The 20947-nt window shown below is 57.6% G+C and overlaps 5 protein-coding genes across 5 annotated transcripts; 3 read left to right on the plus strand and 2 right to left on the minus strand.

Annotated features, from left to right (window-relative positions):
* Positions 1–1024: 1024 nt before the first annotated feature.
* RMD1 (Sporulation protein RMD1) lies at positions 1025–2663 on the plus strand (the record flags this gene model as incomplete). The annotated part of the gene is made up of 3 exons (XM_036638274.1): positions 1025–2134; positions 2185–2536; positions 2590–2663. The coding sequence occupies 3 exons, from the start codon at positions 1025–1027 to the stop codon at positions 2661–2663; spliced, it is 1536 nt and encodes a 511-aa protein (XP_036496447.1).
* A 299-nt stretch (positions 2664–2962) lies between these two features.
* On the minus strand, positions 2963–3883 carry CGCS363_v006426 (uncharacterized protein; the record flags this gene model as incomplete). Its single annotated transcript, XM_036638275.1, has 2 exons — positions 2963–3535; positions 3593–3883. 2 exons carry the CDS (start codon positions 3881–3883, stop codon positions 2963–2965), a joined length of 864 nt encoding a protein of 287 aa, XP_036496445.1.
* Positions 3884–5094: 1211 nt separating this feature from the next.
* On the plus strand, positions 5095–6912 carry cct8 (putative T-complex protein 1 subunit theta; the record flags this gene model as incomplete). The annotated part of the gene is made up of 4 exons (XM_036638276.1): positions 5095–5153; positions 5225–6617; positions 6668–6841; positions 6895–6912. The coding sequence occupies 4 exons, from the start codon at positions 5095–5097 to the stop codon at positions 6910–6912; spliced, it is 1644 nt and encodes a 547-aa protein (XP_036496446.1).
* Positions 6913–8739: 1827 nt separating this feature from the next.
* chyD-1 (Amidase chyE) lies at positions 8740–11031 on the plus strand (the record flags this gene model as incomplete). The annotated part of the gene is made up of 5 exons (XM_036638277.1): positions 8740–8911; positions 8964–9523; positions 9580–9697; positions 9747–9887; positions 9944–11031. The coding sequence occupies 5 exons, from the start codon at positions 8740–8742 to the stop codon at positions 11029–11031; spliced, it is 2079 nt and encodes a 692-aa protein (XP_036496443.1).
* An 815-nt stretch (positions 11032–11846) lies between these two features.
* CGCS363_v006429 (uncharacterized protein) lies at positions 11847–15622 on the minus strand (the record flags this gene model as incomplete). The annotated part of the gene is made up of 5 exons (XM_036638278.1): positions 11847–13795; positions 13845–14077; positions 14131–14842; positions 14902–15252; positions 15415–15622. The coding sequence occupies 5 exons, from the start codon at positions 15620–15622 to the stop codon at positions 11847–11849; spliced, it is 3453 nt and encodes a 1150-aa protein (XP_036496444.1).
* Between the last annotated feature and the right edge of the window lie 5325 nt (positions 15623–20947).

Genomic DNA, 20947 nt, shown 5'->3' on the forward strand with positions numbered 1-20947 from the left:
TGTAAGATCGTTGTTCCTGTATGCGACGGACGAACAGACGGATTGTGTTCAAGTATGTATCTTGATGTAGTCAATTGTAATCATGCGCAAGGTTCAACTTTGTTTCCACTGTGAATCATGATGATGTGAAGGAAACGATTCTGCTGACTCGGCTCTCGGTTGGTTATCCGGAAGTCGCATGCAATCGAAACTCTGATCGAGAGAAGCGAGTTGCACGGTGGACGACGGAAGAGTGTGTTATTCCGGCGGCTCTAACAAAGAGCATTAGCAAATGGAGCGATCGTCGCTGTCATCCGCGTTCCTGGATCCTCTGATACTGATAGCGCATGTATAGAAAACACGTTTATGCACCTAACTTGCTCTAAGTAGCGATAGCTGCAACCCAAGGTTGTCGTTTGCCAGGGGCATGATGACAGCTCAGGGGTTGTTGTAGCTTATCCACACAGCTGCAGCAGCTAGCTAGCTGTTGGAAGAGCGCAAATATGACTCGAGGTAAGCGCACTATCCAGTTGCACCTTCAACGACGAAGGACACAATGGCATGCGTCTTGAAAAGGTCGAGTCGTGATGATTAGAAGCGCAGCAGGTTCCCACAGTGGATGAGTGCCTCCGAACCTAAGCTGCCCAGCGGCGACAGTGGTCGGGTAATTGGTGCACCGAATGCAGCTTTCCCCGCAAAATACAGCAGCCCACAGCTGGGAGACAGGCCTCTGGAGCACACCCAATTCGTGAAAACTGAGGACGTCATCAGACATGGTGACTGCAAATCCAGCACCCGTCCGGACCCAGCAGCTTTGTCGCTTCCACACGCAGCAATGACCTCCCTCCCCCAGACACCATCGAACGACCCAATCGCCAAAAAATAAACCCCCTTTGCGACATGCGATAACACGATCGGCTTCCGACCACTTTCATCATCCAGGTCTCACGACTCTTTTTTCTTTCTTTCATTTAGTGATACCCCCTGAGCGACGAGGCGAAAGAAAAAAAAGCCGGAGAGAAGAAAAACAAGAAAGCTTGCAGAGATGGATCAGACGACAACAACATCACCAGCCGGCTCGGCCTCGGCCACCGAGAACACGCCACTCCTCCCGACGACAGAGAACCGCCCCAAGTCGGCGCGAACAGTCACATTCAACCCGAACCCCGTCTCGAAGACGATAGAGCCGGAGCCAGACGTCCCGCGGCCGCGGACGAGCCACAACGCCCTCGCCACGAGCCCCGGCCAGAGCTCCGCCATCTCCGCCATCAACAGCAAGCTGCGCCGGAGGAACAGCCACGGCGCCGTCCCCAGCCTGCCGGCTCAGCTGGTGCCCAAGATCGGCCCGCAGCGAAGCACCAAGAACGCGCAGAAGCTGAAGCTGCTGCCCGCGCCGGAGCTGGGCGAGGAGAGCCCCGATGAGGAGAGCGGCAGGGATGTGTACTCGCAGTACACGCGCATCAAGGACCCGACGGCGCGAAGGGACGCCGCGCGTCTCGGCAAGGCGGACCGCGACAGGTTGCCCAGGGTGACGGCGTACTGCACGGCGAACAAGTACCAGATGGAGGGCCTGATGCGGTTCCTCAAGGGGCGGGGCAAGACGAGGGGCGCCAGCCCGAAGCTGATTGATGAGTGCATCTACTCGGCCTACGACTACAGCAAGACCGTCGAGAACAGGCACGACCGCCGCGTGGGTGCGCAGCCGGACCCCGTCCAGGCGTACGAGAGGCGGCACTCGACGGGCGATGTCTCGGACAACGGCTTCCACCGAGATAACCTCATAGACCTGCACTCGGAAGGCCGACACGACTCGGGGTTCGCTGACGGTTACGACGGCGGCAACGAGACCGCCATCGTCGGGGAGACGAACCCCGACTTCGACACGCAGGTGCACACCCCCGAGGTGTTCCTCTTCGACTACGGCGTGGTTGTGATATGGGGCATGACGCTGGCCCAAGAGCAGCGGTTCCTCAAGGAGATTGCAAAGTTCGAGACGGAGAAGTTGGCGCCGGACGACGTCGAGACGGAGCACTTTAACTTTTACTACACGCGCGAGTACCAGGCTCGTATATACAACGACTTTATCACGCTGCGTGACAAGAGGAATTACATGACCAAGCTGGCCATCTCCCACGCGCTGGCGCAAAGTGTCAAGGTTGGTGCCCTCTCGTCTAGCTACAATGTCCTGATGCTGACCCGATGCAGACATCCCTTTTCGAGGAGTTGATAGCTTCAACCGTCGACACCTGCAAAGACATCCCCACACAGATCGCGCTGACGGGCAAGATCGCTCTCAGCCGGACGCAGATCAACATGCAGATCGGCGAGCTCTTCATCCTCCGCATCAACATCCACCTCAACGGCTCCGTGCTCGACACGCCGGAGCTCTTCTGGGTCGAGCCGCAACTCGAGCCGGTGTACCAGGCCGTCCGTAGCTACCTGGAGATGGACCAGCGTGTCGGTCTCCTGACGGAACGACTCGATGTCATTGCCGACTTACTGGCTGTGCTGAAGGACCAGCTCAGTCATGGGCATGGCGAGAAACTAGAATGGATTGGTGAGCCCGCCCTGGTGGCCCCGTCGATCTCTCACAGCTAACACAACGCGCAGTAATTGTACTCATCGCGGCTGAAATCGTCGTCGCGGCCATCAACATTGTGGTCGACTTGTATGCATCGGACTAGCAATATGGACTGTAGGCACTAGGAGTAGGGTTTCATTCATGGTTGGGATGGGAAAATCCAGTGACGAGACGTAATTCAGAGGACACACAGAACACCTGGAGTTCAGTTGAGTGCATAGAAACGGAGCTTCACGGCGTCAAAAGTGCAAAGAAGGTGCATACTTGAAGAAACTGAAAGCCGCCCGCCCCATATATCTGGAGCTATTGATGTTTTCGCATAGTGTACAAATAAATGCGAGAGCCCTCTACGCCAAAACCTGAACGCCTGATAATTGAGCAACCCGGTTCACCAAGACGGCTCTATTCGTCCGCCTTGTCGTCCTTGTCGTCCGCGGCTGGCGTCTCCTCTGGCTGCTCCTCCGTGTCGTAGTTCGTCATTTCCACGTCCTCATCTTGTGAAGCTGCAGGGGCCTGATCTGGAGTCTTTTCGCGCTCCTCCTTCGGCTCGGCGCTCTTGCTCTTTGCGGCAAAGGCGTCCTTCTCCTTTTGGTACTTGGCCATCTCCTGGTCGGAACGGGTCTGGAACTCTTCCTTTTCAGCCTCGGGCAGGTCCTTCCAGGCCCGCGCGAGCTCCTCGTCGATGTTGAGGTCAGCATCGTCCTTCTTCTTCTCCTCAAAGGCGGGGCGACTGTCGCTGCAGAAGAGCTCGAACGCGTTGCCCGGGCGCTTGGGCGGCTTCGCGACGCCGTTCGTACGAGCGGAGGCCTGGGACTCGGCAGCGTGGGCGTGGGAGAAGGTCTCGGAGCTCGGGGAGACGGTGGCGGCGTTCTGGCTCTGGGGATTCGGCGAGTCGTTCTTGGCGGCGGCGTCGATCTCGGCCAGGACCGAGGGCTTACGGTGTCCGCGTTTCGTACGCAGAGGCTTCTCTTGCGGCTGAGATGGTGTCAGCAGTCTGCTTTGTCGTCGAGGTGGGCTTGGCGGAGGGCCTACTGTCGGAGGTGGGCTCGGGCTGCCGTCTGAATCCTCCACGTTTGTGCTGGTTCTTTTGGCGAGCTGCTCGAGCAGGAAGGCGCGCTCCAGACGCATCTTTTCGACCTGGCGCTTGATACGGGCGAGGCGCACGCGGGTCGCGTCGTTCTCCTCCTCGACCTCGTTCGTGCGCTGCTTTAGCTGGATGCATTTTCTTCGGTACGCCTCCTCGACGGAGGGTGGGAGGGAAGGCGGAATGGCTGAGAGGTCGACGGCGGGTGGATTAGCTCGAATAATCTTTTTCGGAGGCATTGTGATGTTGGGCGACGGACGCGCGGGAAGGGCTGGGATGGTGCGAATATCGTGGGGTTGTAGTTGGATGCAGAAAATCAATCCGGACAATGGCTGTTTCCTTTTCCTTTGCGGGCAAGGACGGGTCAAGGGAAGAGTTGCGACGGGATGGGATGGGGATGGGGTTCGCAGCGGATGTCGAGCGGAGCTTTTACGAGCTTGCTTGATTCAAGGGAGCGCGGATGTGGACGGGCAGGAGGACATTGAAGTGACCAACGTACCAGATTGCGGAGCCATTGTGGTTTTTTTTTTATAACGGAAGGTACAATGGATGGTACAAGGAAGCTTCCTTTACCTGCGTGCGCCAAAAAGCGGGAGAACCTAAGGGTAGATTGAGTTGAAGCTTGAATGGGACGCGAATCTGAAAGGACGGGGGAAGAGACGGGAGGTTGAGCCTGCCGAGACTGCGACTACCTTAGTATGTAAGGCACCTCAGGTCGCTCGCTATTGAGCAGCGTGATCTGAGCGACGGGACGGGATTGTCGTCAGGACCAACCAGCCGATTGCGCCAATCCAGTGCCAGCTGGGCAGTGCGAGGCTGGCAGCTGCTGTCTTACACCGAAGCAGGAACAGTGGAGGGGAGCAGGGGGGTGGGCCACCTGCCGGGGGTGATTAAATAACACCCGCTGCTTACCTTGCCTTCAGGTGCCTGGGCTGGATAATATGGGGCTGCTCAACTGCATCTGAGGAGGTGAACTGTGGTCTGGGGAATGTCATAGAACCAAGACTGCCAGACGGTAGAATTAACGACAGATGAGTGTCTAAAACTATTGAAAAATTCTCACAAAAACACCAGATATATTTTTAATGTTATAAGATGCCCGTGTAACAATTTGACCGTTAAACTCTGCTTAAGACACATCCACCAGAAACTCTCTTGCGTGGTAGAACACTGAAGAAACGCTGCGTCGCTGGAGACACGCCCAAGATTTAGGCCACTCCAGTTGCGCCGGATCGGATCAATAGCACGCCTGCAGTGTCGTGATTGGTCATCTCCCACTCCAGCCCACCAAGGCTGCAGCACACGCTCCCGCACTGCACCCAGACTTTTTTTTGAGTCTGGAGGAGCTCCCGCAACCACATCGTCAACATTCAGGGTACTCCCACACTGTTACGAGCGGCGAGACTGACATAACCCTGATACCCAAACCGTACCTGGTCGTCAGTCCATCATGTCTCTCAACATCCCCAACGCCCCCAACGCGGGCCTGTTCAAGCAGGGGTACAACAAGTGAGTCTCTCCTATCTGGAGTGAAGCTCCCCCGCCATCCCACCGTCACCGACTAACCCCCCTCGCAACAGCTACGACTCCGAAGATGGAGCCGTCCTGCGGAACATCGACGCCTGCCGCGCCATCGCCTCGACCGTTCAGACCTCTCTGGGCCCCTACGGCCGCAACAAGATCGTCATCAACCACCTCCAGAAGATGATCCTTACCTCAGACGCCGCCACAATCCTCAGAGAACTCGATGTCGTTCACCCCGCCGCCAAGCTCCTGGTTATGGCCAGTCAGCAGCAGGAGGCCGAGATGGGCGATGCCACGAACCTGGTCATCGTTCTTGCCGGCGAGCTTCTGCGGAAGGCCGAGGACCTGCTGCGCATGGGCCTGAAGACGTCGGATATCGTCACCGGTTACGAGCGCGCCCAAAAGTTCGCCCTCGAGACCCTGGAGGAGCTGTCCGTCGACAAGGTTGGGGAGATCCGTTCTCAGGAGGAGCTGAGCAAGGCCATCCGCACCGTTATTGCCAGCAAGCAGAACGGCAGCGAGGACTTCCTGGCCAACCTCACCGCCGAGGCCGTCCTTGCCGTTCTCCCCAAGAACCCCGTCGGCTTCAACGTCGACAACATCAGAGTAGTCAAGATCATGGGTGGCAGCTTGGAGCAAAGTCGTGTCGTCAAGGGTATGGTCTTCCCCAAGGAGCCGGATGGATCGATCAAGAAGGCCCAGAAGGCCAAGGTCGGTGTCTTCTCCTGCCCCATCGACACCAGCCAGACCGAGACCAAGGGCACCGTGCTTCTCCACAACGCCAAGGAGATGATGGACTTCACCAAGGGCGAGGAGTCTCAGCTCGAGGCCTCCATCAAGGAGCTCCACGACGTCGGCATCAGGGTGGTCGTTGCCGGCTCCACCGTCGGCGACCTGGCCATGCACTACCTCAACAGATACGGCATCCTCCTCATCAAGATTCTCAGCAAGTTTGAGCTGCGAAGAATCTGCAGAGTCGTCGGTGCCACCCCCCTTGCCCGTCTGGGCGCCCCCATGCCCGACGAGATGGGCTCAATCGACGTTGTCGAGACCCTTGAGATCGGCGGTGACCGTGTCACCGTCTTCAGACAAGAGAACGAGGTCACAAGAACAGCAACCATTGTCCTGAGAGGAGCCACCCAGAACCACCTCGACGACATTGAGCGTGCCGTCGACGACGGTGTCAACGTCGTCAAGGCCATCACCAGAGACCCCCGCCTGGTGCCTGGTGCGGGTGCCACCGAGATCCAGCTTGTCGAGAGACTGAACGCTCTCGGTGAGAAGACCCCTGGTCTGTCTCAGTACGCCATCAGGAAGTACGGCGAGGCTTTCGAGGTTGTCCCCAGAACGATTGCAGAGAGTGCCGGCCTGGACGCAACCGAGGTTCTCAGCAGACTGTACATGGCGCACCACAAGAAGGACGACTGGGCCACCGGTGTCGATATCGAGGTAAGACCGCCCGCTGAGACCGCGTGTGACCGCGATGCTGACTATCACAGAACGACGACGGCAGCGGCACCCTTGACGCCCGTGATGAGGGTATCCTCGATTTGCTGGTTTCCAAGTCGTGGGCCATCAAGCTGGCTACCGAGGCGGCTCGGACTGTTCTGTCTGTCGACCAGATTATTGTGGCTCGCCAGGCGGGTGGCCCTAAGCCTCCTGGCCCCAATCCCGTAAGTTTTCGTGACGACCTGCTTGCTGGGCAACATACTGACCTGCCACTTAGAACTGGGATGAGGACTAAACGGGATAAAAAGGGGACTGGTAGTGGAGTTCATGTCGGTTTTGATGACCATAGACTACGTCAAAATTCACGTCGAGATATCCCGAATAGATTCCTGAAGACAAGTGCTAGTGCCCTGTTGCGACTCGGTGATTTTCTCGGCCCTCTTTTGTTTTGGCTTTGGTTCGTATCTTGGTTTATATGAATTTGACGACGCTGCGGCGGGTGGAGTCGACATGCCGCATCACCATCGCGAACTACCATATCACCAGACGGGATGAAATTCACTAACCTCGACAGAACACGATGTATTCACCTGGAACACTCGCAGACTGGACAGCTATATAAACTGCCGTTCTCTGCTCCCTAATGCCAATCATCACAACAGCACAACACAACAGAACAACATCAATCACACTCCAGCACTTCACACCTACAAACACCTCACAACTCCAACGCACTCTGCTAAACATGATTTCCAACAAGATTCCTACTTGCAGCAAGGGCCCCAACGGCGGCAGCTCTGGCAGCGGTGGCTGCACCGGAGGCGGCAACGGAGGTGGCAAGGGCGGCAAGGGCGGCAGCGGATAAACGGAGCCCGGGCGCAGAAACGCAGAAGCATCGCAAGACATCATGACGATGCGACAGTGGTTGGACTAGATGGACTCTCGGAGGATCTTTCTCTCTCGCTACGCAGATGAAGTAGACCATTACAATACAATTACGCAGTCTTGAGTTAAACTTGGCCTTCTTACCTGCACCAATCGTGACAAGCCAGCCATCCAAACGAGCATTTTGTTTTGCGGCGCTTGCGCCCCCTTATACACTCGTCATCTTCAACGTGAGCACTTCCTTGGCTGAACCAGGCCAAGCCGTCGCCGGACATTGGCGTTTTGAAGTAGGCTGCGAGGCGAGGAAGGGAGTGACGACGCTTTGCCCTTTTTTTTCTCAAATGTCAAACTGGCACCACGCAACCAACCACCACGCAACTCCCCGCGGACTAACACAACCACTCCCCAAGTCTGAGTTCCAATTCATCTTAACCCTCGCTGCCGCGGAGTCTCATGTAGTACCTTAAATGCCAAGTTCGTCACCCGCATCGTGGCTCATTCACCTCTTCTACGGACTCTGCCATTGAGATGCGCACGGGGCGTTGTACCGATCATGCATAGCCAACCCAAGCCCGACGGAACGTTTCTGCAAGGTCTGTGTTGCGTGAAAGGCCGTCCGTCCCTTTTCTTGGGTGAGACCGGGCCAAGTCCGCTCTCCCCGGGGTAAATCGGCATGGAGAAAGTTGGTGGTCATGGTAGTGTAGACCGTGAGAGTTTAAAGAGCTGCGTCGTCCTCCTCCCCGCATCGTCAATGTCTCAAGTTCTCTTCTTTGGGTGCAGCTCGCATCACATCTCGCAACCACGCAGGGGAAATCTTCAGACAAAGATCTCCCCGTATGTACCCCTCGGCCCGATCATCAGCTGTTTTCCTGTTTCTCCCCTTCTTTTGTTTCTGTCCATTTTGTTTCTCCCTCTGCATCCACACTGCAATGTAGTCTTTTAGGTAATGTAAATTAGCAAAATAGATCATGCTGCTCCGTACGCTTGGGACTCTTTCGCCCCGGGCTGCTGGGGTGACGAAGAGTATGGATGAAGCGGCAGGAGGCGGCAGCAGCGGCGTCGGAAACGTCGAAACTTCTCAGCCATATTCTTCTCATCGAGCATGCCATCTTAAATAGTTCAGATGCCGCTGCGGGAAAACAAGAGGAAGACAAGCCCCATGCTTCTTCGTTGATCGGTTCCCTTATCATTCTGCATTCCGTTCGTTCTGGGCCCCCTTTTGTAGTTCATTTACACCATGTGCGGAATCACGGCGACCATCGCCCTCGGGCAGGGCAGCAAGACCAACGGCCATGTGAAGAAGGTGGACAACAGCCCGCTCCGCAAGGAGCTGGAGGAGAGCCTGAAAGCCATTGCCCACCGCGGCCCGGACGCCTCCGGGGTCTGGATCAGCGACGATGGTGCCATTGGTGAGTCCTACACCATATTAGAGGGATAAAGTACTTCAACTGACCCCCGCAGGCCTGGGCCACTGCCGCCTGGCCATCAACGACCTCTCCCCGGACGGCGTGCAGCCGATCCACAGCGACGACGGCAAGATCCACGCCGTCGTCAACGGGGAGATCTACGACCACGACGCGCTGCGGGAGCGGTGCGTGGACCTCGGGTACCGCTTCAAGGGCCACTCGGACAGCGAGGTGCTGGTGGCGCTGTACAAGATCTACGGGACTTGCTTCTTCGAGCACCTGCGCGGCGAGTTCGCGTTCGTCGTGTACGACGAGACCACGGGCCGCGTCGTCGTCGCGCGGGACCGGTTCGGCATCAAGCCCATGTTCTGGACGATCCAGGACCAGGGCGCCGCGGGGAAGAGGCTGCTGCTGACCTCGGAGATGAAGGGGTTCAAGGCGCTGGGCTGGGAGCCCGAGTGGAACGTGTTTGGAGTGATTAGCGGCAACGCGATGCAGAACGACAAGACGTGCTTCAAGGACGTGTTCAAGCTGGAGCCGGGCACGTACATGGAGATTGATGGGGAGGGGGAGATGAAGACGCATCTGTACTGGAACCAGGAGTTCAGGGATAAGGTGAGCCGGGCTGCTGCACACTGGTTGTATGTGAATGAGATGCTGACTTGTAGCAGCGCGAGGTAGAGACTCGCAGCGTTGATGAGATGGTTCTGGGCGTGAGGGAGCACCTGGTTGACGCGGTCAAGCTCCGTCTCCGCGCCGACGTGCCCGTTGGCATTTACCTGTCAGGAGGTATGAACAATCCCCTTTCTCACTCGGAACGCTGCTGACAGCCCTGAAGGAATCGACTCTTCCGTCGTCGCAGGCATCACGACGAAACTGGTTCACGAGGGAGGCGTCAAGCTCGGTAACCAGGACGCGACCAAGAGAATCACCTGCTTCACGATCCAGTTCCCAGAAGCGTCAGGCTTCAACGAAGCCGGTGAGTCCCCCCTACTCCCCCAAACATCACGCCACCACCGCTGACACCAAACCCAGACATCGCCGACCGCACAGCCGAATGGCTCGGCGTCCGTATCCAGAAGAAGGACATGAACGAGGCCGAGCTGGCCGCCCACTTCACCGACTCGGTCTACCACAACGAGCACCACACCTTCGACCTCAACTCCGTCGGCAAGTTCTGCCTCTCCACCCTCCCCCACGCCGCCGGCATCCCCGTCGTCCTCACCGGCGAGGGCGCCGACGAGCACTTCGCCGGCTACCCCTTCGTCCTGCCCGCCTTCCTCATGGAGGGCGACCCCTCCTGGCCGGCCTCCCCGCTCAATGACGACGCCACCCGCGTCGCCATGTTCACCGAGATGCTCAAGGACATCAAGGACATGTTCGACTCCATCGGCATGTTCGAGGACGACGCCTCCATGGCCGCGCTGCGCCTCGAGCCCGAGTGGGATGCCTTCGCCCCCTGGGTCCGCGACGTCTACGTCGCCAACGTCTCCCACGACCCGCCCCTGTCGCCCGAGGTCATCGCCAACATGAAGGAGCGCTGGCACGCGCTGCACACCAGCCTGTACCTCTACACCAAGGGCCCGCTCGCCAACATGATCCTGACCTGCCTCGGCGACCGCACCGAGATGGCGCACAGCATCGAGGCCCGCCCGCCCTTCCTCGATCACCACCTCGTCGAGTACGTCAACGCCCTCCCGCCCAGCCTCAAGGTCCTGTGCGCCGAAGCGGCGACCGCCGCAGAAGGCCAAGACGGCACGGGGTCCAGCATGTGGTGGAAGTCGCACGGCACGGCGCGCCAGCGCCTGATTGAGAAGTGGATCCTCAAGGAGGCGGCCAAGCCCTTCATCACGCAGGAGCTGTACGAGCGGCGCAAGCACCCGTTCTCGGCGCCTGTCAAGTGGCCGCGCGGCGGGCCCATCCACTCCAAGATGTGCGAGATCCTCACCGAGGAGAACGTCGACCGCCTGGGCTTCCTTGAGTGGTCGAACGTCGCGAGGTGGCTGGAGCAGGGCTTCGGCGACGACGCGAGCCCGAGGGCGTTCCGCAAGCTCATCTGCGCAGCGTCCTGGGTCGTGCTCTCGCAGCGGCTCGGGGTGAAGAGGGCTACTGTCGCCGAGTAAGCGGCAGTGAGGGTGATTAGCATTTTGGCTTTGGGGAATGGAGGGGAGTTTTAGGCGTCTGAAAGACTGGGAATATACGGTGGTCTCATGGTGCTATCAATTTGGGACGGCTAGATGATTTGTTGTAGGCATATTCATGATTATGGCTTTTCTCGCCAAGTGTTCTTCGGAGATCCTGCTGTGAAAGTGAGACTAGAGCGGATGCGGCAGTTGATTGAGGACTTACCAAGTCATTGACAAGAAATAAATGAAAAAGATATATCACGTCACGAAAACACCGAGTATTGGCATGTCAACAGCAAGGTATATATTGCTCGTAGCTCCCGCACGTCGGCTCTGGCCGTTCCCAATCATGTACAACAAGAAGCGTACTTTTTCGCAGCCGAAATCCCCTCCTTATCCCCATCCAATACATGACCATCCCCTCCCTCACTCCGGCATCAGTGACATGACAAACGCGAAATTACAAAAATGCAAGTCCTATCGTGTAGGACGACGATAAACAGGTGTCTCATCAGACGGGCGTAGACAACAGGGTGTAGAGAAGAGAACGAAAAAACAAGTGTGGTATCTTTCCGGGCAAGCATGCGCTGCGGAGCGGTAAAGACGTAGCAGAAGCAGCTATATCGGTGAAAAACAAACAAGTGTGCTGTAGATCAGGGGTATGATGGTGGAAAAGACAAGCCATGCAGGGTAACGACCGTAAGAATACGTCTGTCCCAAGGAACCGATGCGCCGCCGCTTGGTCGTCCAAACGTCTAAGTGTCCCCAAAAAGCCAGCCATATAAAACAAGCAAGTCGGGAAGGAGAGCAATCTAGGCCTCTTCCATGATGCCGCCCTCGCCGCCTCCTTCCTCTCGCCACTCGCGGCTCTTTGATGTGAGCTTCTTCACGCCAGCGACCCGACCGGCCCACAGAGACTCGATGGGCGTCCGGAACGTGAAGGCGCGTTGGGAGCTGATGACACCAATAGCCTGCAGCACAGCCTTGCGGCTGTCGCGGCCAAACACTGCAGGGTGGCTGATCCATTCGAGACTGCTCTCGAGCTCGGAGTCGAGGGCTGCAACAGTGTTGGCATCGATGCCAGCCCCGAGTCCGAGGCCGTCGTTTGAGCGGCTGCGGCCGATTGCTGCGGTAGCCGAGTACCCGTTGGCAGCGGAAGAGTTGGCAGACTGCGTTGGCGATGGGGATTGCTTCCTGTCGGGGGTAAGGGAGGGCGAGCCCTCGTTTCCGGGATGCGGAGTAGATGGGAGGGACCTGTTTGGCGGGGCGCCCGGCGGAGGGATCGGAGGAAGACCACCCTTTCCAAGTCCCTTGAGGATAGAACGGGTTTCGTTCAGTAGGGTGTGCGCTCGGTCGTGCTGGCCGCGCGACACGAGGGTCAAGGCGCGAGTCAGCATGTCCGACGTAAGCAGCTCCATGCGCCGCTGGACGATATGCGGGTGAGGGGGGATGGGGGGCGAGTTTGCCCACGATTCCTTTCGCTTTGCCTGAGCAGGGAGCATAGTGATTGCGAGCAGAGAAGGGCGGGGGAGATGCGAGAGAGTGCCATCTCTCAAGATGTCTCCCCAGGTGAGGTCCGCCTGGATAAGCGGTACCTCTTCGACGGAAGTGATGCGTTGGTCGTCTCCGTCCGCGGCGCCGCCCAGAGCCTCCAATCCAGAGACAATATTGTCCCAGGGGTCTTGCGGGAGCTGCTCTTGCGACGTGTTGTCTGGCACGATGACGAGTTGCACTAGGACATCACGCTTGTCGCCGAACCTAAGATCGCCCAGAGAGGCCTCAGCGTCGCGTCCAGTAGCCCGCTTGGTAATCTGCAAGGCACCAGAGATCTTGTGGAACTTGGCGGGCGATCCTTCCGGTAGCTTGAGCTTGAGCTTCACATTCTGGTGAGAGAGAGTTTGCATAGAGCCAAGGCAGCCGGCAAGACACTCGCGGAGCATCATCCAGTCCTTGACGTAAGTGTATGACGCCTTGGTGCGAGTCGAAAGCTCAATCATCGTGTCGGGCTTGTGAGTCATGCCCAGGCCGAAAGAGTGGATGGTGATCTTTGCGGCCTCAGCACGCGACACGACAAAGTCGACGCTGTCTGCGTCGGAAGTCGATGCGTCGCTGATGAGCATGATGGTGGCGATCGGGTTGTTGTACTTGCGTTGCATCAGCAGGTCCATGGCGACATTGGCGCCCTCGACCACGTCGGCGCGGTGGCTCTTCTGGCCGACCGGCTTGATTGAACCGAGGACGTTGCTCCAGCCAGGCCAGGCCTTGGTCGTCATGCCCACGATGGGCACGCCGCCGCCGCCAGAGCCAAAAGTGACGAGACCCATTCTGTCCCGCTCGCCAAGGGTGTTGACCATGAACTTGAGCGCATCTCGGACCAGGTTGATCTTGACGCCCTGCATGGAGGACGAGATGGGCACGACGACAACCACGTCGATGGGCACGTGAACAGATGCGGGCATCGTCGGGCTCCTCTGGAAGTTGGTGTACTCTGTCGGCGCAGTGGTGACGGACTTGGCTCCGCCCCATGATGAGGCGACCGACGAAACTCTCTGCTGTCGTGATCCGCGCTGCCATTCTTCCTCCTCCGTCTCCGAGAACTCGCCGCGGTCGTATTCCGGGCTGCGGACAGGCGAGGTTTCAACGGCGTTCAGGTCGAGCAGGGCCTGGTGCCACAGCTTCAGCTGGTTGCGGTTCTCAAACCGCAGATGGAACTGCGGCAGCTCGGCCACCGAGAGGTTTAGCGTGAGGACGTTCTCATCGACTATTGATTGATTAGCGCCAGATCCTTTGCCAACATGAGGGGCACTCACTATTACCCGTTTCCGAGACCTCGTTGAGGTGCTTCTTGATGAGAATGGATCCTTTCAGTGTGCACTTGGTGGCCTTCTTGGGCATTCCGTTCTCGTCCCACTGCCCCGGCACGGGCACCTTCTTCTCCTTCACGCAGATCAACATCTCAGCGAACAGGAAGCATTCCAGCTCCTGCCAGGACGCCTTATCCTTGCCGACACGTAGCGTGCCATATAGGCGCAGTTTGCCGAATCTGGTGGTTGTCAGTACTCTAATTGGCCAGCGCGAGTCGCTCGATAATCTCACCTGCTGAAATCGAGCCCATGCCAGTTGTCGACCCGGTTTCTGAGATTCTCCGTCATTTCCTCGAGCACTTCGCGTGACTCGTAGGGGTAAAAACGCGGCGCGCTGCGGGCGGGAGATGGTGGCCTGGCAAACGCCTCGTCGATTCTCGCATTCACGGCTGGAGGCCCAGGAGGGGCAGATCCCAAGTCTTCGGGATCTGGTCGCCATTTGTTGTCGGGCACTTCGACGGTGATCAAGCAGGTCAATGTCTGCTGCGTTCGAGACCTGTTGATGGTGGGGAACTCGGATCGCACCGTGACTGTCGGAGCGGGTATCGGGTTTCTCGTGATGGCGCGCGGGCTGCCTGGTGTGGTCTCCATTGCCTGGACGTCATAGTCGTGTCTCCGTGGCGGGCCGCTCTGCGTCGTCTCAGGGTATCCTCCGGATGAGGCGACGCCGGTGGCCCCGGTGGCCTCACTGTCGCTACGCGCATGTCTCGAGGGGCCGTACCGTTCTGAGGTAGGTGGCTGACTGCTTTCTCTCTCGCGCCCGGTACTCCTTGGCAGGCTTTCGCGAGTGTGCGTGCTGGGCATGTTGCGCTGATTCGACTCGATGCTGGTGGGGCGCTGCGGCGTCGGTGTCGGGTTTTCCCAGGGCTGGGCCGTCGGCGTAGGGGTGTGGTTTGATCTAGTGTCGGTAGATGAGACAGATCGAACGAGGTTGCTGATTTTCTCTGGCGAGTTGAAGATTAGCATTCATTGTCTCAGACAAAGGACAGGCCAAAGCGCTTACCGATATCCAAGACATTGCCGCCCCTGCTAGTGTCGAGATGCAGCGGCGCATCGCAGGAGGGGCAGTACTGCGACTCGAACTCGCGGATGAACTCATAAAAGCATGCCTCGTGCGACACGTGAGAGCAGGAGAACTGCAAGATGCGCTCTCCACGCAGGGTGTGCTCGAGCGGCTCCTCGCAGACGGCGCACTCGCTCCCTACGAAGGTGCGCTCCCTCCGATTGCGACCGGCGCCGGATGCCATGGTGCTGGAGGAGTAGCTGTCGCCTCTTCGATGAGCCTCCGAGTTGCTGGTTGCTGTCTCGGGTCTGTGAGCCTGCCCGCGAATGGTACCTGCGGCTATTGAGACGTCTGTGAGGAAGAGCTGTCAGCGAAAGTTTGCGCAGAGAGTTTGAAAGCACGGGGAGAGGAGCGCAGCGTTGACAGCACGTCAAATTCTCTCAATTGAGATGGCTGCGCAATGCACTGCGCTCGGAACGGTCTGAAGTCGGCGTTGAGGAGGGGCCCACGTACTCTTTTCAGGGAAAGAAGGTTGTGCATCCGTCCAATCTGTCCAGGTGTTGTTCGATCTCGTAGTGGTGGCGGTTCCAGGACGATAAGGGTCCTTTACCGCCTTGGGGCTCACGATTCCAAAGTCAAGATGGTGGTTGCTGTGGCCGTCCTTGGTGCTGCCTGAGCTTCCAAAGCCGAATGCTTTCGATCCCTTGCGAGACCGAAACATTAGGAATTTGGCGCGTGGTAGAAGGGGTGTTCGGGGTCAGTCGTGCAGGCGAGGGTGGTGGGCAGGCAGGACAATTTAGAGGTTGAGATTGAAGTGTAAGTCGTAAGTTTGTCGGGTCGGCAGTGGGATTGAACCGGTTCGGGGTGCGCGAATCGTGGAATCGTGGAGCTGGGCGGGTTGGTTTGGTTTGGTGTGGAAGAGGGCTGGGCGGGAAGTATATTTTAAGAAGGGAAGGTGATATCAGAGCAGCGGCCGGTATACTTCAGTGTAGCAGAGGGGAGGGGGGGCGCGCCTCTGGATCTTGGGTGGGCTCCACCCGCGTGACTGGTAAGGCAGGTAGGTAGACAGACAGAAGTCAGGTATGCAATGCACACTGGACAATGCAGCTGGAGTACCGGCTTCTGGAGTACCTCTGGTGCGGTGTCTGTCTGCAAGGTTGAAGCGCAGAAAGAAGAAAAGAGGCACTCTCTGTAAGGTAGGTGTGTGCTCTGTAAGGTGAGGTAGGCCAGGTCAGGTCGGCTCCAGGTGGGTGGCTGTGGCGGGTGTCACACAAGGACTGGGACGCCTGGCAGGGTGTTTCAAATGGTTGTATCAACAATGCTGGGCCGAATGGTATGCAGACTGAACTTGCATGATTGCAGGGTGGCCAAGATGGTGGTTGACAGACGGACGGAGAAAACGGGAAAACTGCAGTCGAGAAGAACAGCCGAAAAGTCAATCCAGAGTTCGGCAGAATTGCTGTAATGGCTGCACGTCCAGATGCTGTTGCAGGTTCGCGCGTGTTGGCGTCGTCGCAAGTTATCCTCTTGTTGGATGGAGGGTTCGGTAGATGGCGTGTTGTTTCTCCTGAATCTTTTTTTTCTCTTCCACTTTCTCTTCAGCTGTCTCTTCCTCTTGGATCCCTCTCTTTCTCTAGCGGTAGCGGTAGCGGTAGTGGTAGCGGCAGCAGCGGCGGCGTCGTGTGCGAATGATGCGTCGTGTCTCGGTCGTAACAGGTGTATTAGTCGAAATGAGTGGGCAGAAAGAGTCAGCCGGTGCTGGGCTGGGTGTTGCAGAAGCAGCAGCAGCAGCGATGATTGTCTGAAGCGGCGGACAGGAGCAATTCCGAATTGGCGGCAGTGACCTGTGGGATGATGGGAAGACGGGCTTCCTCTTGCGGTTTCCGGGTTCCAAGTAATTCTCAGCAGGTCAGGTCGACAAAGAGGACGCAGAGTCGGGGTTTCTTCTGGGTTTGTCTCGTCGGGAGCGCCCGCCAGCACCGTAGGGAAAGGTACTATGTATGGCAGCCGGTCGCAGAAACGGGGAAGGGGCGAGGTATATACTTCTGGCAGCGAGAGATCAGAACCCAGAGGCAAGAACCAAGACTCTTTTGGCCGACTGACTTTGACTGGACTGGACGGGGGATTGACGGGCGAAGGAAGGGGAGGGAAGACAAGGCAAGGCCAGGTCCCAGGGGCGCCGGGGTGAGGTCGGGTGGGATGGACTGAGATGGGAGAGCCACCACAGAGCCCAGCGAGCGGCCTGTTGTGGGGAGGGGACGAGGGGCCACCTCAGTAAGGTACCTTACCTAGACAGTGGAGGACACTGCACGTTTTCCCATTCCTTTGTTCGCTACCTACCTGAACCTGGTCTGCCTCTCTCTCCCAGGCACGGCCTGGTACCTGGCTGTACCTGGGATCCTGTGTCCCTATAACCGTACCTGTCTGTTCCTGTTCCTGTGCCTGGCTAGGTTGTTGGTGTCGGTCTTACTGACCCTCCTGCGCCGGCTCTTGCTGCAGACCCTCACAGCATCCTCCTCACCACTAGCTACGCAGTATCACAAGTACATGTCCATCTACACCAGGGCTAGCATGTAGGTACACTGCCTAGCGTGGGTGGTCTTGCAGATGGATGTGCCCTTGGGCCCTGCTCTGCTGCAGTGCCTGCGAGGGACGAGCCAAGGTACGAAGAACATTGGGGACGATGGCAAAAGGGCAGGGTTCCTTTTCCACTAAAATACAGGTGGCCCAGGTCCTTTTTAAGGCAGGTCAGGCCCATGGTCGACGCGAGAGACAGGGTAGCCGGGGTTCCTGGCCCGGCCCAGGCTGATTCGGCCGGGCCCCTCCTGTTGTTCTTCTTGTTCTTCCTCCTGCTCAACTCTCAACTCTCTGTCTGTCTTGCCGGACATCTTCTCCTATTCATCCTTCAAGCATCTCGTCAGGCACTAAAGAAGGCGGAGGCACCCCCCTGGGATGGAGAGGATTGACGGCCGTATCTAAGTTGGTGGTGGTGCGTGCGTGCGTCCGGTGGCCCTTCTAGAACAGCGAAAACCCCAGGGTTCAGCACGTATGAGAGTGTGTTTGTGTGTCGAGAAACCGGGAATTCGGACGTGGACGACATTGTTTGCTCGACAGTCACGGCCAGAACCAGGTAGCAGCCAGTGGTGTGTGATTACTCCGTACTATGCAATGCCGGGCGATGCGATGGATGACCACACGAACAAACCAAACCAAACCAACCCGCCCAGCTCAGACCGTGTTCTGCCGGTATGAACGACGGCTGTGCTTGTCTTGCGCGGCGCAGTGAGAGCACTGAGCGCGCGCCGCTCGTTCAGATTGGATGAGATTGGTTTGGACTGTTCTGCGCATGGCGCATGGCGCCGGGCAGGGACTCGCGGGCCATATCAAAGTTTCCTCGCGAGTGAGATGCGATGGGGGCGGCCCTCTTTAGCCTTGGGCCAAACTAACACAGCTCCTCTCCCATCTTGTCGTCGCCCTTCAAAGTTTCGCCCTCGTAACTACGGGGTAGAGAGGGCTGCTGGGCTGGGTTGATGAGGTGAACCGTGAGTAAAAAGGTGGTTCCAGGGGAGATGATCGCTCCAGCGTAATCCTAATCCGCCACGAGGTCTCCGTCGCGGAGAATAAAAAGGAGTTGTTGGCGTCCAGGACTTCTCCAGATGCCGGACGAGGGGGCTTTCGATGAGGGCTGCTGCTTCTGTTAGTACGGACACGCAGTACGAATAGACAAGCAACGCAACGTTGGTAATTACGATGCCGTGGTCTAGCACATGGTACTGTGAGATGCTGGATCGCATCATTGGACGGCAGCCCAAGGCGAGGCGGATCTTATTGTTTTAGCGATTCAATGGTCGGGCCGCTTCGCCCTTGTGCTAATGTCCCCCCCTCGCCTAACGGTAATGAAGGAAATATGTCAACGGGGGGCGGCGATGATACTCTCCGCAAGGTACTCCGTATCCGTCAGAATAAACCACACAAACCTATCCATCCGCCGGTAGTGCGCCGCAGTCGATTACGTGCCATGTCGGTGATAGTCATTCAAGAAGGATACAATAGGCAGGAAAATCGGGGCCGGTCCTGGCTGGTTTTGATTGGATTTTCATCTGCGTCACTTCGTCTCTGTACCATCATCATCTTCAGTTAGTGAAAATGGAAATGGCCTGTGTGTCTGTCTTTGCTGTGTGCACTTTACCTTTGCATGAGCTGCTTGATTGACAGCCACAGCCACAGAGCCAGACAGGGCTGATGAGCCAACTTTGGTAAGTGACCAACACCAACGACAGCCAACCTTGCTCGGGCGTGGACTCTGGATGTTTTCCGTTTCTCGCCTCCTGTCGTACGGATGCCCTTTCTTTCGATTTCTCAGCAGTCATCTTGCTTCTTCTCGCCCTCGTTTCTTCTCACAGCGGCCGTCAAGTCGTTTTTTGGTCGTCGAACCGTGTCAACCCAGACCCAATGAGAGTTTGGCGAGGGGACCGTGCTCGAGAATGACACGCCGGCCGGGGGTCTCGCAGTACAAGTCGCTGACCCCGGTCTGGCTGCACATGTTGCACTCGATCGAGGTACATTTTGCGTACATATTCTGCAGCCGGTCTGTCACAGAGAGCTCTGGCACCTCGCTTTCTGGCTCTCATCAGCAAACCCTGCGCGGGGGCCCCGTCGTCCTATGTGCGGTGCATTGCATCTGGAATTGGATGCTCATCACGAACTCGCCGTACGAGAAAAGTCTGGAGAAGGCCTTCCGTCACCACCCCGGGCTTACTGTCTGTGGGTAAAAGTCAACAGCAGGCCTTTCCGAAGTGTAGATGATTTGCCCCTCCTTCGCTCGGTGGCGTACCTGCAAAGCAAAGCAAGGCGTGATTCAATGCCTCTTTGAGCTGCTACTGTTCGTAAGTAGGTATGCCATGGCGTGTAAGTGGTGGTGGTGGTGGTGGTGGTGACTGGCTGCTGGGGGGCATTCCCCCGCCAGAGTTCATAATGTCGATAGTATTCATACCAACACACATGACGTGTAGCGTCTCAACGCCGAAAGGCAACCAACCTACCTACCTTCTCGTCTACCGTGGCTCTTGCATCCAAGGTCAAGCAGACTGAGGTAAAGTACCGTATCCGTAGGTTGGTGCTTCGCTGCAGGCGAGAGTGAGAGCGTCCTCCGATGCTGCTCTGCTCCAGAGAGACATGAAGGTACTTGTCCGACCTGGTGGATGTCAGTTACCTGCGAATACAGTGCCAGTGCCAGTGCCATTGCCATTGCAGTGTTGCCCCCTTGGCGGAGCAGATACCTGCCTCAGCTGCGTGTTTGCTGCGTGTGATCATGTACCTGCGACTCAGGTAGCCTCCACCAGCCAGGGCTCTGGGCCACCGGATGGTAGGTTGGAAATTCGATGCTTGCTCTTCTCAGCCAGTCGCAACCAGGAGCCCCGAACCGGTGTCTTTCCACTTTGCTAGGCATGAAGAGTACGTACCGACTACTGCGTTAGTAAGGCGGTGGTAGAGTGGAGCGTTCCTTGACGAGCTGCCCCGCCGTTTAACCCCCCCGTCCACTAAGGTACCTGGCCCCGGGCAAGTGCACCACGAACGCCTCCTCCCCTGAACCCGGCAAGTGCGTCTCTCTCCAGAGGAAGGAAACGGCCGCCTGGGACTTTCCCTCTTGCAATTTGGACCCCAGGCCACTAGCCTCTCGCATTCCATCCCACCACCCACCACCCACCACCACCTCTCAAACTCCCATCCTGCTGTCGCCTCGATGAAGCTGTCGACAGAGCCAAAGCTGGGATGAGCCTCCCGCTTCATCAACGTCGGTCACTCCAGAGGACCCTCCTCGTCGCCGAATACGCTCCCCTCTCTTGTGATCTCGCATTTATCCAGGACCGTCTGTCGCACATGGCCAGGGATCCCGCCGTATTACGACGCTATTATTGTCCATGACCTGACCGATATGGGCCGCAGGTTTGCCTGTGCTTGCTTGCATTTCCACTTACACCTCTACGCCGCCTCCAAGCACTCTTTCCCATGCCTCCAATCACTTGCCCTCCACGAGACCATGCGG

This window comes from Colletotrichum siamense (genome assembly GCF_013390195.1).
Source record: "Colletotrichum siamense strain Cg363 chromosome Unknown KSG_Cg363_contig04, whole genome shotgun sequence".
NCBI lineage: Eukaryota > Fungi > Ascomycota > Sordariomycetes > Glomerellales > Glomerellaceae > Colletotrichum > Colletotrichum siamense.